At 42.1% G+C, this 15,367-nt stretch overlaps 1 protein-coding gene across 1 annotated transcript in view; it reads right to left on the reverse strand.

The window, feature by feature from the left end:
• LOC115461991 (pro-interleukin-16-like) overlaps positions 1–15,367 on the reverse strand; it is a 121,274-nt gene that overhangs the window by 51,132 nt on the left and 54,775 nt on the right. Inside the window, exons 6-7 of the mRNA XM_030192043.1 lie at positions 4,125–4,233; positions 3,640–3,782 (exon numbers count right to left, since the gene is read on the reverse strand). Coding sequence (XP_030047903.1) covers positions 3,640–3,782; positions 4,125–4,233 — 252 coding nt within the window. The remainder of the gene's footprint in view (positions 1–3,639; positions 3,783–4,124; positions 4,234–15,367) is intronic.

The following is a 15,367-nucleotide window of genomic DNA, read 5'->3' on the forward strand; positions in this document are numbered from 1 at the left end:
CCTAACAACTGCTCCAGGGACCTGCATACTGCTGTCAGGGAGGTGGGTATGACATTTGATGGTGAAAATAAAAAGTTGTGAAACATCATTTTTTTGTGGTGGGAGGGGGTTAGTGACCACTGGGGGAGTCAGGGGAGGTCATCCCCGATTCCCTCTGGGGGTAATCTGGTCATTTAGGGCACTTTTTGGGGCCTTATTCGTGAAAAAACAGGGTCCAGGAAAAGTGTCCTAAATTCTAGCTAGAAACGCATACTTTTTTTCCATTATCGGCGAAAGGCGCCCATCTCTGTTCGGGTGATAACCATGCCCCAGTCCCGCCTTCACCACGCCTCTGACACTCCCCCGTCAACTTTGTACGCTTCCGCGATGGAGTGCAGTTGAAAACATCGAAGTTCGGCTTTCGATTATACCATGTTATTCGTTTTTGTGAGATAAACGTCCATCTCCCGATTTAGGTCGGAACTTGGGCGTATTTCTCGTTCGATTATAAGCAGGAAAGGGCACAAAAAGACATGCCCCTTTGCCTCTTTGGCACAACACGTTTGCTGGTGTAGGCTATATATGGGGCTCAGCCCTGCCCCCTCAATGATGTGGGAAAACTGCGGGGTTTCAGATCTTCCACCCCTACCATCAAAGACTGCATACGTTAGTCTCAGGCCCTCAAGCAGTTCAAAACGCACTGCTCAGCCTTGAGAAACTTAGGGGTCCTTTTACTAAGCCGCGGTAAAAAGTGGCCTGCGGTAGTGTAGGCGCAGGTTTTGGGCACGCGCATAATTATTTTTCAGTGTGTCTGTAAAAAAAAGACCTCTTTTTTCCACAAAAATGGATGCGTGGCAAAATCAAAATTGCCGCACGTCCATTTTGGGTTTCAGACCTTACCGCCAGCCATAGACTTAGTGGTAAAGAATTTGGGCGGTAATGACCTCCGCGCGTCAGATGCCACTTGGTATGCATCCGCTACACGTGCCAGAAAATAAAAAATATTTTCCAGACGCGCATAGCGGACGCACGCCAAAAATGAAATTACCACAAGAGCCACGCGGTAGTTGGGCGGTAAGTCCATTTTGGCATGCGTTGGGTGCGCATAGGCGCTTACACGACTTAGTAAAAAGGGCCCTTAATTCGGTAAAGGGGAGTAAGGGCTGCCACTGTCTGCAGGAAATTCATCCCTACCGGCATTTGTTTTGTATGGGGATTGACTCTACCCCTCTAGTCCATCTCTGCCTCAGGTCTGGGAACTGTCCCGAAACTACTTAAGTACATACATACATAAGTAATGCCATACTGGGAAAAGACCAAAGGTCCATCAAGCCCAGCATCCTGTCCCTGACAGCGGCCAATCCAGGTCAAGGGCACCTGGCAAGCTACACAAACGTACAAACATTTTATACAAGTTATTTCCAAAATTGTGGATTTTTCCCAAGTCCATTTAGTAGCAATCTATGGACTTGTCCTTTAGGAAACCGTCCAACCCCTTTTTAAACTCTGCCAAGCTAACCGCAGTTTATTGGCTTGTACTCCCCACCTGCTATGATTAGATCCACAAATGTGAAGTAAAAATAGGAAACTCCCAGACTGTGTTGCTAATGTATCTGCTTTCTCAGACCCTACCTTTGGTGCTTTTCTACTAAGTGTGGAATAACACATAAGCTGTGATAGATACTAATGTGCACCTAATACAGGCAACATGACCTTAATGCAGGATGTGCTAAATAAAGCATTCTGCGTTAGACTTGCCATCTGTGTATGCTAAGCACGTAGTATTTATTTATTTGGAGGGGCCATGTCAAGGGTGGAGGATGGCTGTGGACACGTTAATCAGCTAGCATGCTGACATTACCACCGCACTAACTGGTCCACAGGAACCCGTAGTGCCTCCTAAATAGTAGATGGTAAGTGTTTCTGTCTTAATTTTTTTAAATGGCTGCACTAATACTAACATTAGCACATGGTCAGAAAGGCAACATACAGAAAAAAGCCCTTTTTGACAGCCACACTAGAAATGGGCTTACCCAGGATTCTATACATGGCATTTTGAGTCGCACATGCAAATTTGGACGCTCATTCAATTTTTGTGTGCAGCTTAATTGATTAACAAGTCAATCAGCACTGATAATTGGACAATAACAAGCAATTATTCATACTAATTGGCAATAATTAGAATTTACGCACTCATCTTTTTAGGTGTATTCTATAAAGAGGGGAGCATAATTTCTAGTGCGTGAATCTGAAAAGTGGGCATGGCCATGGGAGGAGCATGAGCAGGCCAGGGACGTTCCTAAAATGTATGCATATCCTATATAATAAAAACCAACCTCAACATTCTGAAACTGACTCCCTGGCTTCAGTGAAGGGTTTGAAGCTTCTGAAGCTCAGGCTCTATCTCTGTAAGCTCCGCCCTCAAGTACTTCCGGGTTCGTCACAAGCAGAAGTGACCAACCACATGAGGTTTCTTGGCTTCAGAATGTTGGAGGTGAATTCTATTAAATAGGATTGGTCAGTTCCTTGAAGCACAGCCAGAGCTCAGCGTCCTGCACAGTAACGCTCAGACACTAGAGAGAGAGGGGGGGGCTGACATCAGAGAGAGGGAGGGAGGGGGGGCCTGACACCAGAGAAGGGAGGGGGGAGGTATCCCTGTCACACACACACTCTCTCTCACAGACACACTTGCACCCAGACTCACTCTCTCTCACACACTCGCACATACACTCTCTCAAACATACACACTCCGAGGAAAACCTTGCTAGCGCCCGTTTCATTTGTGTCAGAAACGGGCCTTTTTTTACTAGTTATTATAGAATTAGCAAGATCCGTGCTTAATTTACACATGGGGATTTAAACCAGGTTTTCATTGGTGTAAGTGGCTGCATCTAATGTAGTCATGGTTCCCGGCCTAACTTTTTTTTACAGGTTAAATGCTATTTTTTTCAGCACCATTTTCAGCACAGCTTAGTCAAAGGCTTCTTAGTAATCTGTACAAGAACCATCTGGCCAATATTCAAAGCAATTTAGCTGGCTGCTGACTAGGGGCTAGTCGCTAATTTTCAACGACACTTAACAGCTATGTGTCGCTGAAATTTGTGGTTAGTGCCTAACTCAAAGCTGACTATGTTGGGGCATTCCAGGGTTAGAGTCAGCACTTGGTTGCTTAAGTGCTGATATTCAGCCCTTAACTGCCGGGTTCTATATAGCGTGCCTAGAGATCCGCACCAAAATCCAAGCATATTCTATAACAACGCGTGTAACTTAATTTGGCTTAACAAGCCAATCAGCGTATTTAACAGCACTTAACAAGCAATAATCTGCACTAATTGGCAATAATTAGAATTTACGTACATAGGTCACTAAGCGGATTCTGTAATGAACTGCGCCTAAATTCTAAAGCATGCAGTTCAAAAGGGGCATGGTTATGGGCAGGGAAATGGGCATTTTGTGGGTGTTCCAAAATTTACTTGCATTGTTATAGAATATGGCCCAGTGCACGTAAATCTACGCACTGGGATTTATGCCCCATTTTCATTGGTGTAAATGGATGCGTGTAGTTTTAAGCTCATCACCGCCAGCTGACTATCAGGCCTCCTATGTTTATGGAATGACAGATTACATGATGGGCGTCCTGCCTTTCACACTGTACAGTACCTGTACGTCCCCTCCAGAGCCAGCCAGTTGTTGAGACAACGATTTCCGCGCACTGTGAAGACAATGTGTTTGCCTATCTCTGCATAGGGTTGGCTTCTTTGCAAATTGAGATCCAATTTCACTAATCCAGTAAGGATTTACACCTGGAATAAGAATGGATACAAAATATACTACGTTACTTTTCTAAAATATTTCTGAATCTGAACTTTCATTTCATTTATTCCGCTTCTGACTCAACAGTTCAGAATGCCGAAACAAGTGCCATGTCGAGTTTTGAGCCTTGACATTATTTTATTTTGTATTATTTTTTATACATATTGGTTTTTTGAGCATTGATTTTATGTTACTTTTACACATACTTTCAGTAATAAATTTTAATTGTATTGTTCCTGAGGTTTGTCTAGCCTTCCTCTGTTCCCACTTCCTTGTGTATCATGAAAAGGTTTGGAAACACTGAGGATACTGAGACAAGAAGGCAGACTTACTTGTTGAATTGCTTCGAGTCCTTAGGCAGGTGGCTTTGGGATGGAAAGCGTTTGGACTCCGTGCTTCCAGCTTACTTGTTCTGTCCTTAAAAGCAGCTGCACTACCATCCTGAAAAAAATAACAACAATTTCAGTACAGAACTATCTGTTCATTGAAAATTGCTCATTCTAAAATTGCTACTGCTTATCAAATGTATTTTACAGAATTAGAAAGGAACAGGATTCTTGTGCTACTGGAGCAAGATGACCAATGTCTCAGTAAAAACTCCATGTAAGTATGTTTCTGATTGCAGAAAGCTAGGATTGCTAACTGGCTCCAGATTTTCAAGACTGGAGAATCCAGTCCTAGCTTTACTTCAGTGCATGTAGGGACTTGTAATTCTTATTCCCTGATTGCATTGCCTAAGAAAAGTAAGACTGCATGTCTCTGCATGCAGTGGGATAAAACCAGGTCTGAATCAGGCTGTTCCTGAAAATCTGAAGCCAGTCAGTAACCCAGAAGGAACAAGAGGAGAAGTCTCTGCAGATACCAAAGGAGTGGTGATGACCAAAGAAAGAGATGATAGAAAACTCAGGGATCCACCAAGATATCAATTGATCGTATTTTGTACTGGTTTATGTGATTCATTTTGAGATCTTGTGGAATCAAAAGTGAGAAATCAAGTTGAATAATAAGCTAAACTAAACTTTATACATATAATTTTTATATAATGTTCTGCCTGCACTCTGCATTCAGTCTGCTGTGTATAAGTTGTATGCATAGCCCATAAATATCACCATTATGGGGGCAATTCTATAACAAGACACCTCCATTTATCTGCCCCGGTGCAGCATGGGCAGATACTTTTCTACAACGACATCTGGGTACCTTGATTCTGTTATGGAATACTAGCTTAAACCACCATTGGGCATTAATGCTAGGTCTATGGCTGGCGTAAATAGGAGTGCCTATGAGCACCACAGGATACTGGGCTCGATGGACCCCTGGTCTTTTCCCAGTGTGGCATTACTTATGTACTTATGTAAGTCATGTGCATAAGTTGGAGACACGCCTATGCCCTCATGCTCTACTCATGTGTATGCCCACTTGCATTTACATACAGAGGGCCAGATTCTATATAAGGTACATGAGTAGGGTGTGTTAAATTGTGTGGGTGGCCAATTTACGCATGCTACTCAATTGAGTAACGAACCAATCAGTGATGATAATTTGCCATTAATAGCCAATTATCATCACTAATTGGCAATAATTGAAATTTACATGTGCTTCTTTTTAGGCCTAAATTCCGTGTGTAGCTGAAAAGGGGGTGTGGTCATAGCAGAAGTGTGGGCATGTCGGGGGTGTTACTCAAATTTATGTGTGTTGTTATAGAATTCAGAAAAACATGCCAACATTTAGCTGTGGGAATTACACCAGGTTTTCAGTAACATAAATGGCTGCGCCTCAGTCCTATGTGCTATTCTATATACCGCGCCGAACCACAGGCACATTATATAGAATAACGCTAGGCACATTAATCAGATACATCTAGATTTTAGATGCTATTTACACCTAGAGGTACGGACCATCTATATGTATCAAAGCTGCCATTAACTTCATATTTAGGTACCTATGGGCTCCTAACTGCAAGGGAGCATACACCTAGGCGGAGTATAGGCAGGCCATGGGCATGTCTTCAGGTTATACGCATTGCTAATAGCATACTATCAATTACCTATGTCACTTAGCACCCCGACCTATGCCTGCCATTGACATGATATATGAAAGTATGCCAACAGATGGGCGCACCTATGCCAACCTTACGCTAGTATTCTATAATAGAATCTTGGCACTAAGATGCCATTATAAAATTGGCATTAAGTACCTGGCATTGGGTTGCCTAGACTGAAGCACCAATTTATAGAATTGCCCATTATAGCACTTACCTGTTATCATGTAGAGTGGCGCATAGTGCACTTACACGCAAAAGTGCTGCTTGTCTGTGCACTTATGTGTGTGAGGCACCCATAACTGCACATGCCCAGTTATAGAAGTACCTTTCACCCATATGTCTTCTGGATCTGCCTCTAATTCTATCCCACTTTATACAGATACATTTTGGCTACGTAGCAATTTATGCAGCCAAAATTTATCCATTGTCTTTGCCAGCAAATTCAGATGAAAGTACTTATGCTGGCTCCATAAGTGCTTTAGAATATTGACCTCTACATTTCTCCACATCTAGATAGACTAACAAGAGAATGACACACACAGACATGCTTTGTGAATTGGAAATAGACTCTCATAATCATATTATGTACAGTTTATACCTCATTTAATCAAACATTAATGGAATATAGGTTAAAGGCCTTAACGATTTGGATAGAAACATGACGGCAGATAAAGGCCAAATGGCCCATCCAGTCTGCCCATCCTCCATAACCACTATTTCTTCCTTTTCCTAAGGGACCCCACGTACTTATCCCACACATTCTTAAATTGTGACAAAGTCCTCGTCTCCACGACCTCTACCGGGAGGCCATTCGACGCTTCCACCACCCTTTCTATGAATGAATACTTTCTTAGATCCCTCCTAAGCCTATTTGCTCTTAACTTCATCGTATGCCCTCTCATTCCAGAGTTTTCCTTCATTTGGAAAAGCACTTCTTGTACACTAATGCCCCTGAGATATTTAAACATCTGTATCATATCTCCTCTTTCCCTCCTCTCTTCCAGCGTATAGATGTTGAGGTTCCTGAGCCTGTCCCTATATGTTTTATGCCCAAGACTGTTTACCAATTTCATAGCCGCCCTCTAGACCGACTCCATCCTGTTTATTTCCTTCCTTAGGTGCGGTCTCCAGAATTGCACACAATACTCTAAATGGGGCCTCAACAGAGACTTATACAAGGGCACTATCACCTCTTTTCTTCCTGCTGGTCATCCCTCTCCTTATGCACCCAAGCATCCTTCTGGCTATGACCATCACTTTTTCTGCCTTTTTGGAAACTTTAAGTCATCAGACACAATCACCCCCAAATCCCGCTTTCCCTTTGTACACAGAAGCACTTCACCCCTTATATTGTACTGTTCGCTCGGATTCTTGTGACCCATGATTGCTTTCTTGTTGAATTGCCATAGAGCAGGGCCACTATTCCATTGTCCTCTCCATCAGTCTAAGTGAACATTGTAGATAATTAAGAGAGGAAGAGAGATGAAGATAGAGATACTGTCTAAGCAGGCAAAACTGATTTAAATTCTTGACCTTCCATGAAAGAATTACCCTGGAATAGATATCCTTTTACCTGACACTGAGATATCTTTCCTACTAAAAGTATGAAGGCTCATTTTAAAAATTGGACACATACAATTCTGGAAATATTTTAGAAATAGATATATGCAGAAATGCATATGTATGTTGTGGCTACATGCACCAGCTTACACACATACACACACATGTATGTATACCAAAAGAAAAGAGAACTAGGAGAATGATCACAGACTCCAGAGATGAAAAGGACAATCTTGTACTTAGGAAGCTTTTATTGGTCAAAGTCTCAACACAATGCTGTGTTTCGGTCCAAAAGGCCTGCATCAGGAGTTTCTTAATAAAAGGATTTCTAAATCTTCAGAATTGGTATATTCAAAATAAATCAGTCTGATGGTCTTGAGAAAGGCCTTTGACCTCCTGCAATCCTGACAATGATGTACAACATAAACATACAAATCTGATTTGTTTGTTCGTGTTGTACATCACAAAGGTCTTGCTCAAGACCATCATGTTATTTTATGCAATGAGACCTAGCTATTAATAACTGGGGTTAACAATAAAATAACATGTCTTAACAATAGCCCCTGTTGACTCATAACTTCCCTCTACAATGTCCATCGAAGTTCTCATAATTTGGATGACAATCTACTACTACAAATCATTTCTATAGCTCTACCAGTCGTACGCAGCGCTTCACAGTTGAACATGAAGAAAAGACAGTCCCTGCTCAAAAGAGCTTACAATCTAAATCAGGACAGACAGACAGGACAATAAGGAATAACGGTAGGGCAGACAGATAGGACACATAGGGAAAGGGACTATTGAAGAGAGGAAGACAAGATAAGGTTACGAGCAGGTGACAAGTTAGGAATTAAAAGCAGCATCAAACAGGTAGGCCTTTAGCCCAGTTTTAGCTCTAATCTACAATGACTCAGAAACATCTCCTACCAACCTTCTTACCCTTCATGCTCTTCCCATCCTCTCCTTAATTGCTCCTCTGCCTTACCTATCCTTATCCTTTTTCTCATACCTCTTCTATCCCATTTACTTCTTGTTCATTTGCCCTATCACATACCCCTTTGTTGATTCTGTTACTATTGATTGTATTCACTTGTTGCTATGTAAGCCGCATTGAGCCTGCGATGAGTAGGAAAGCGCGGGGTACAAATGTAATAAATAAATAAATAATATATGAAGAAACCATGGGTATAAACAGCCTAAGAAATATCTCATAGGTAATGGTTCCAAACAGACCTTAGAGCTACTGAGTGTTCAGTTAGAGAAGTAGCTTATACATTGTCAGCAAAAGACTCTAATATAAACCCAATGTACTTTATAACTGAAATGCATCTCAGAATAGCTACAAATATGATTGCTGTTGACACAATATGTTATTGTATGAGTTGGTAACATTTTCAGGATATTGTCTGCTGTACAAAGAGAATTAATGGAAAGGATAATTTGAGAATAATTTGTGTTAGCCAAAATCTAACCCAATTTTACAAGCATTCTGGCTCCACAATCGTTCACAATCAAATTTATTGAAAAGAAAAATGTTCTTGCATTAAAACGGTAGTGCCAAAAAAAACCCCAGATATAAAAACTATCTCCTGCATCTGATTTTCCAGCGTAGCGGTTCGTCAGAGGCATTTGCACGCTACAGAGATTTTCCTTGACAGAGACTTTGGATGATAGTCATATTTGATACCACATCTTCATACAGTTGCCAAGTGAATAGACACCATCCACTGTATTTTACAAGACTCCTGATGAAGGCGCGTTTTTGCGCCGAAACACATCTGTGTCGAGTCAGAGTCAAGTATGTCAGTGTTTTTAATTGAATAAAGAATTGATTTCCTACATACGTCGTCTCCGGTTGTCATTGGAAGAGCCTACCCTTCCTATTCTCTGTTTTGTGCATCGTTTTCCCTAGGATCTCAGTGTACCTCCACCCTTGTGGTGGTCCTTCTTTTCTTGGGTGGGGAATGACATGACAAAAGAATTGGGTAGGAAAGGAAAACACACATCTTGAGACCTAACTGAAGGATGGATCCACAGGTTGCTATCGGATTGTAATTATCTTTCAAAACAGCTGGAGGTGATATAAGCAAGTTACCTGTGAAACTTATTATGCATTCTGCCTTTCCTGGTAAAAGCTTATACAAAGAATTTCCGAAAAGAATGTATTGTATTTTTGCTCTGCACTTTTTAGAATCCGCCTTGAATTTCATGGTAAAGTGAAGTGCTTATATTCAATTAAATTAAACTAATTCTCTGCAGGTCTCCAAATACCACTGCTAGTCTTTCAGAAGAATTCAGTGCCGAGGAAGAAAAAAAACTTGTAATTCTGCCTCTGTCCCAGAGCTTAACACATTCCACCCCACTGTTTGTCCACAATCAATTACAGCAGAAAAACATCCCAATAATTTTCACTCTAACCACTAAGCTACTCCTCCAACTATATAGAGCACCTTTTCTAACTAAGGGGTCCTTTCATCAAGCTGCCTGTGGTGGCATCGGCATGTGGATCTGCTGTGCAACGAGGCCCCCTTTTACCAGAGCGGGTAAAAGGCTTTTTTCTTTTAAAAAAGGAAATGGCCCTCCTTTCCTGTGGGAGCACTTACCGCCTCCCAGCGCTAACCAGGCAGCACCCCAGTGGTAATTTTTTTTTTTTCTGAGTACCATTAATGGCACACTGCATAGACCGGAATCTGCACTAGCCCAGTGGTAGGGCTGATTTGCTGCTTTCTAAAAAGAGGCCCAAAGCTAATACCAAGCAGTTTTTACAACCAAACTGTTCATAACTGATCCACAAAAAAGCACATTTCAGTCATTCTAATTATCAATATAAAGTTATCTGCCACTTATAAGCATAATTTTATAAAGGATTTTCTGTGCATAATGCTGATTTATAAACCTGCACATCCATTTACATTGCCTTTATAAAACAGGCGCCTTTTTGCTATTAGACGTGGAGGAGCATAATTGAAAGGGATGCCCAAGTTTTGTTGAGGACGTCCTCTCAAAACATCCCGATGGAGGGACAGGGAAACCCGTATTATCGAAACAAGATGGACGTCCATCTTTCGTTTCAATAATACGGTCGGGGATGCCCAAATCTTGAAAATTTGGTCATCCTTAGAGATGGTCGTCCCTAGACTTGGTCGTTTCTGATTTTCGGCGATAATGGAAACCAAGGACGCCCATCTCAGAAACAACCAAATGCAAGCCCTTTGGTCGTGGGAGGAGCCAGCATTTGTAGTGCCACTGGTCCCCCTGACATGCCAGGACACCAACCGGGCACCCTAGGGGGCACTGCAGTGGACTTCATAAAATGATCTCAGGAACATAGCTCCCTTACCTTGTGTGCTGAGCCCCCCCCAAACCCCCCTAAACCCACTACCCACAACTGTACACCACTACCATAGCCCTTACGGGTGAAGGGGGGGCACCTAGATGTGGGTACAGTGGGTTTCTGGTGGGTTTTGGAGGGCTCGCTGTTTCCTCCACAAACATAATAGGTAGGGAGGGGGATGGGCCTGGGTCCGCCTGCCTGAAGTGCACTGCACCCACTAAAACTGCTCCAGGTACCTGCATACTGCTGTGATGGACCTGACTATGACATCTGAGGCTGGCATAGAGGCTGGAAAAAAATATTTTGAAAAATGTTTTTTGAGGGTGGGAGGGGGTTAGTGACCACTGGGGGAGTAAAGGGAGGTCATCCCCAATTCTCTCCGGTGGTCATCTGGTCATTTTTGACAACTTTTTGTGCGTTGGTCGTAAAAAAACAGGACCAGGTAAAGTCATCCAAGTGCTCATCAGGGACGTCCTTTTTTTTCCATTATGGGTCGAGGACGTCCATGTGTTAGGCGCGCCCAAGTCCCACCTTCACCACGCCTCTGATACACCCCCTTGAACTTTGGCCATCCCTGCAACGGAAAGCAGTTGGGGATGTCCAAAATCGGCTTTCCATTATACCGATTTGGACGACCCTGGAAGAAGGACGCCCATCTTCCGATTTGTGTCAAAAGATGGGTGTCCTTCTCTTTCGAAAATGAGCCTGATAGGCATCATCATAACATTACCACTGGTATGTCTGTGATTGCCACACAAGGCAGCATTGATTTTCCAAAACTTGGTAAATAGGTGGTTATCCTTTCTTTTTAACATATATGTCTTGAAATGTATGCGTAAGGGGTAACCGTTCAAAAGCTCCTAACTTCCTGATTTTCAGACTTAGCTGGTTAAATTGCTTTCCGAGCAGCTAAATATAACCACTTTTTTCATTAGGCAGTTCTATCTAACTACTGAGGAGTAGGTGTTCCCAAGGTGTGGTTGGTTAGGGAGAAACTTTTTCTAGGTACTATGAGTTTTCAGCACCTTTATTTATATACATAGATCAGCTTACATTTAGGTGACTTCAGGTATGTAAAAACCCTCTAGATTTCAGAAGATTTTCAGCCACAGCCTGGCTAGCTAGCTGCCTAAACTTAGCAGAGTATAACATATCTTGCTTTGCTGCTCCTGAGCAGCTTGTTGAAGAATGTCTCCTAAGCTTTTAGCACACATTTGTTAGCACCATTGTAATACACAAGCTGGGACCCCAAGTGCTAAAATCAAATTGAAAACTAGCACTGATAATCAATATGGAAGGCAATTTTTCCCTTCAGTCCTCACTGGACAATAGTGTAGCCAGGATTTTTTTTACAGGGGGGTACATCTCTCATGTCCCCCCTGTCTCCCCCCTCCCCCAGTACCTTAAAATCATCTCTGCTTCAGTCTTCGCCCAGGCAGCAGCAGTGGTACTCATAGGCTGCCTGCGGCCTGCATCGAGACTTCCTCTCTGAATCATCCCACTCTTCACAAAACAGGAAGTTATGTCAGAAGAGGCAGGATGGTTCAGAGAGGAAGTCCCGGTGCAGGCTACAGGCAGCCTATGAGTGCCACTGCTGCTGCCTGGGAGAAGACTGGAGCAGGGATGATTTTAAGGTACCGGGGGCAGGGGGTGGGTCTGACTGGAGGTGTGTATGCAACACACACACCTTGAATAAATACGCCACTGTCACCGAGAGCTCAGATACAGAACTTATCTTCACACCATAGTTTAATTGTGATTGAAACATTGGCTTTGAAAAATAAATTCTCTGATTTGGAGCACAATTCTAAAACCATTGAGACAAAGCTTCTGACTTTGTAGACTAGAGGTGTTACCTGGAGAAAGACAGTGTGAATATCAATAATAAAGAGGAACTTTATTCCACGTGGAAGTTTCTGTTCCTGAAGCAGATCAACAGAACAAGGGGGCCCTTGTCAGGGTTTTGGATTTGAATAGTTGGCAGGCCCTTTGATTTTGAGATGTGCATCAGACATAGCAAAGCTACAAGAACGACAGCAATATAAGTTAAGTATGAGATTTTTGGCATGCCTAATTCTATCCTATGGAACTGTTTTTTATAATGATAGAAGATTAAGTAGAGAGGACACCACCATAGTTGCTTTGTGTATTGTGTGTTGTGAGAGACTGCTTTTTTCTATAGTGGTTTTTTCTCCTCATGGGGAGTTGCTTTCCGCTATAGTTTTTGCAGTTAATCACAAGAGCCGATGAGAGTTAGCCCTTAAGTGGTTGGGTCTAGGACTTTCCCCGAGCATTTGAGGCTCATTTGGGTAAAGACTATGATGTCAATTAGTGTCCTTTCTCTTCATCTTAAGGGCAAACGTAATTTTGATAGGTTGCTCAGAGATGGGAGCCATTTATAGAATATAGTTAGGTGTCAGGATCTGCACTCGATTTTGGACGTGAGGATTTGCACCACGTAAAAGCCTGGTGTAACTTCTCATGCCTAAATTAGGCACAGATCTCCCTTATTCTATAAACTGCGTGTGAATTCCAGGAAGCACAGTTCTATAGATTCACCCATGGCCATGCCTCCTTTTGGTTTCCACATGTAACTTTTATGTGTGAATCCTGGTGCTTAAAGTTGCACACGTAAATTTAAATTAATGGCAATTACCACCGATAATTGATTAGCATTCAATTATCAGTGCTAATAGGCTCATTTATCAATTGAATTGTGGGGACAAATTGGATGCACACCAGTATTTGTTCATGTAATTTTGAGTGCCATGCATAGAATTAGGGCATTAATGAATTCCTACTGTCTATTTGTAAATTAGCAGCAAATGCATTTACTGAGATTTTTTTTCTTAATGTTTCACAATATATTTTTCACACCAATCAAAGTTATGCCCATGGGAGCTACCATGGCTGAGGATAAAGAAAATGTTTCATTCAATGTGGAAACTCAAGCGTTTAAAACCTTTCTTCCCAAGAGATGTTTTCCGCAATCTAATTCAATCAATGGTATTAAGCCACGTTGATTACTGCAATGGAATCTATGCAGGATGTAAGGAACAACTCACAAGGAAACTCCAAACAGCACAAAACACAGCAGCCAGATTGATATTTGGTAAGACATGATTCCAAAGTGCCACACCACTCTGTGAACAATTGCACTGGCTTCCTATCAAAGAATGCATCTCTTTCAAAATCTGCACCTTAGTCCATAAGATTATCTATGGAGTAGTCCCAGATTACATGATTGACCTAATCAATCTCCCAATTAGAAATTGTACCAGTTCATCACAGTCTTATCTGAATCTCCATTACCCAAATTGCAAAGGACTAAAATACAAGACAACCCATGCGTCCAGCTTCTCTTACATAGGCACGTGCCTGTGGAACGCATTGCCACAAGTGGTGAAAACAATTTATGATTACCTAAAATTCAGAAAGTCATTAAAGACTCACCTATTCGGAAGGGCATATCCGAATGACCCAACTTAAATGACTCAACCCTGCAACACTTCACTATTAAAGATCGTATTGGACATTAATGAACTCTTTTACCTCAACCCAACTTGATTGAATCTTATCTTCCCTACCCAATACAACATTTTGTACCTATCCCATACCAGATTTGGCGAATGCCTTCACGGTATTATGTAAGCCACATTGAGCCTGCAAATATGTGGGAGAATGTGGGATACAAATGTAACAAATAATAAATAATTATGAATCTGTTTGTGGAGAATTTGAAAAGGCTTACCCTAACAAATTGCCCTTATGGAAGTGATACACCAACGACATCTTTTTCCTTTGTCAAGGCTGTAATCGCTCAGTACCAGAGAGAACCTTAACTCACAACTCAGTTGTAGCTCTAGCTCTAGTCAGACACCTTCTCTTCATATTCTTATTACCAAAATGGCAATAACCTCTTTACAGAAACAAATTACTTTAGTTCCAGAGCCAGCACACTAGCAGTCTGGAAGCAAACCTTCCTACATGCCCATTTCTTATGCTGGGGAGATGATGAGAGATGGCCACAGACACGATGTATAGATCTATAGAGAGCAGTTACCTTCAAGAATTTTATATCCTCCAGGAATATCCTGTTGAATAATTTTTCACACACCACCAGATCTAGCAAAAACCATGTCTATTGTTCTTGGAACTGATAAGGTCTTTTATTATATTCTACTATTTCATCTATGCATGCAAATTAGCTGCAGCTGAAATATATCTTTTTTTCCAAAGGTTTAATCTATGATTTAAACATTTTGTAACCACATTGGCAGTCACTTGAAGTCTCAAGTGCATAGGGTGTACTGTGCTGGGGTCCAGGTCCCAGGATGAATGAGCCTGTATGGGGCCTCACTCTCCTCTCTCCCCTATCCCCCCATCCCCACCCCCACCCCCACACATACACCCACATACACAGCGAAGAGGCATTGGAATTAAAGAGGTGGGGATAAAAGGGTACAGGGCAAGTGAGTAGTGGTTAGGAGTCGAAAGCAGCGTTAAAGAGGTGGGCTTTTAGCCTAGATTTGAAAACGGCCACAGTCAGGGCTAGACGTACAAGCTCGGAAAGTCTATTCCAGGCGTGAGGTGTAGCGAGATAAAAGTAAAGGAGTCTGGAATTAGCAGTAGAGGAG

Source organism: Microcaecilia unicolor, chromosome 1 (assembly GCF_901765095.1).
Source record: "Microcaecilia unicolor chromosome 1, aMicUni1.1, whole genome shotgun sequence".
Taxonomy (NCBI): Eukaryota; Metazoa; Chordata; class Amphibia; order Gymnophiona; family Siphonopidae; genus Microcaecilia; species Microcaecilia unicolor.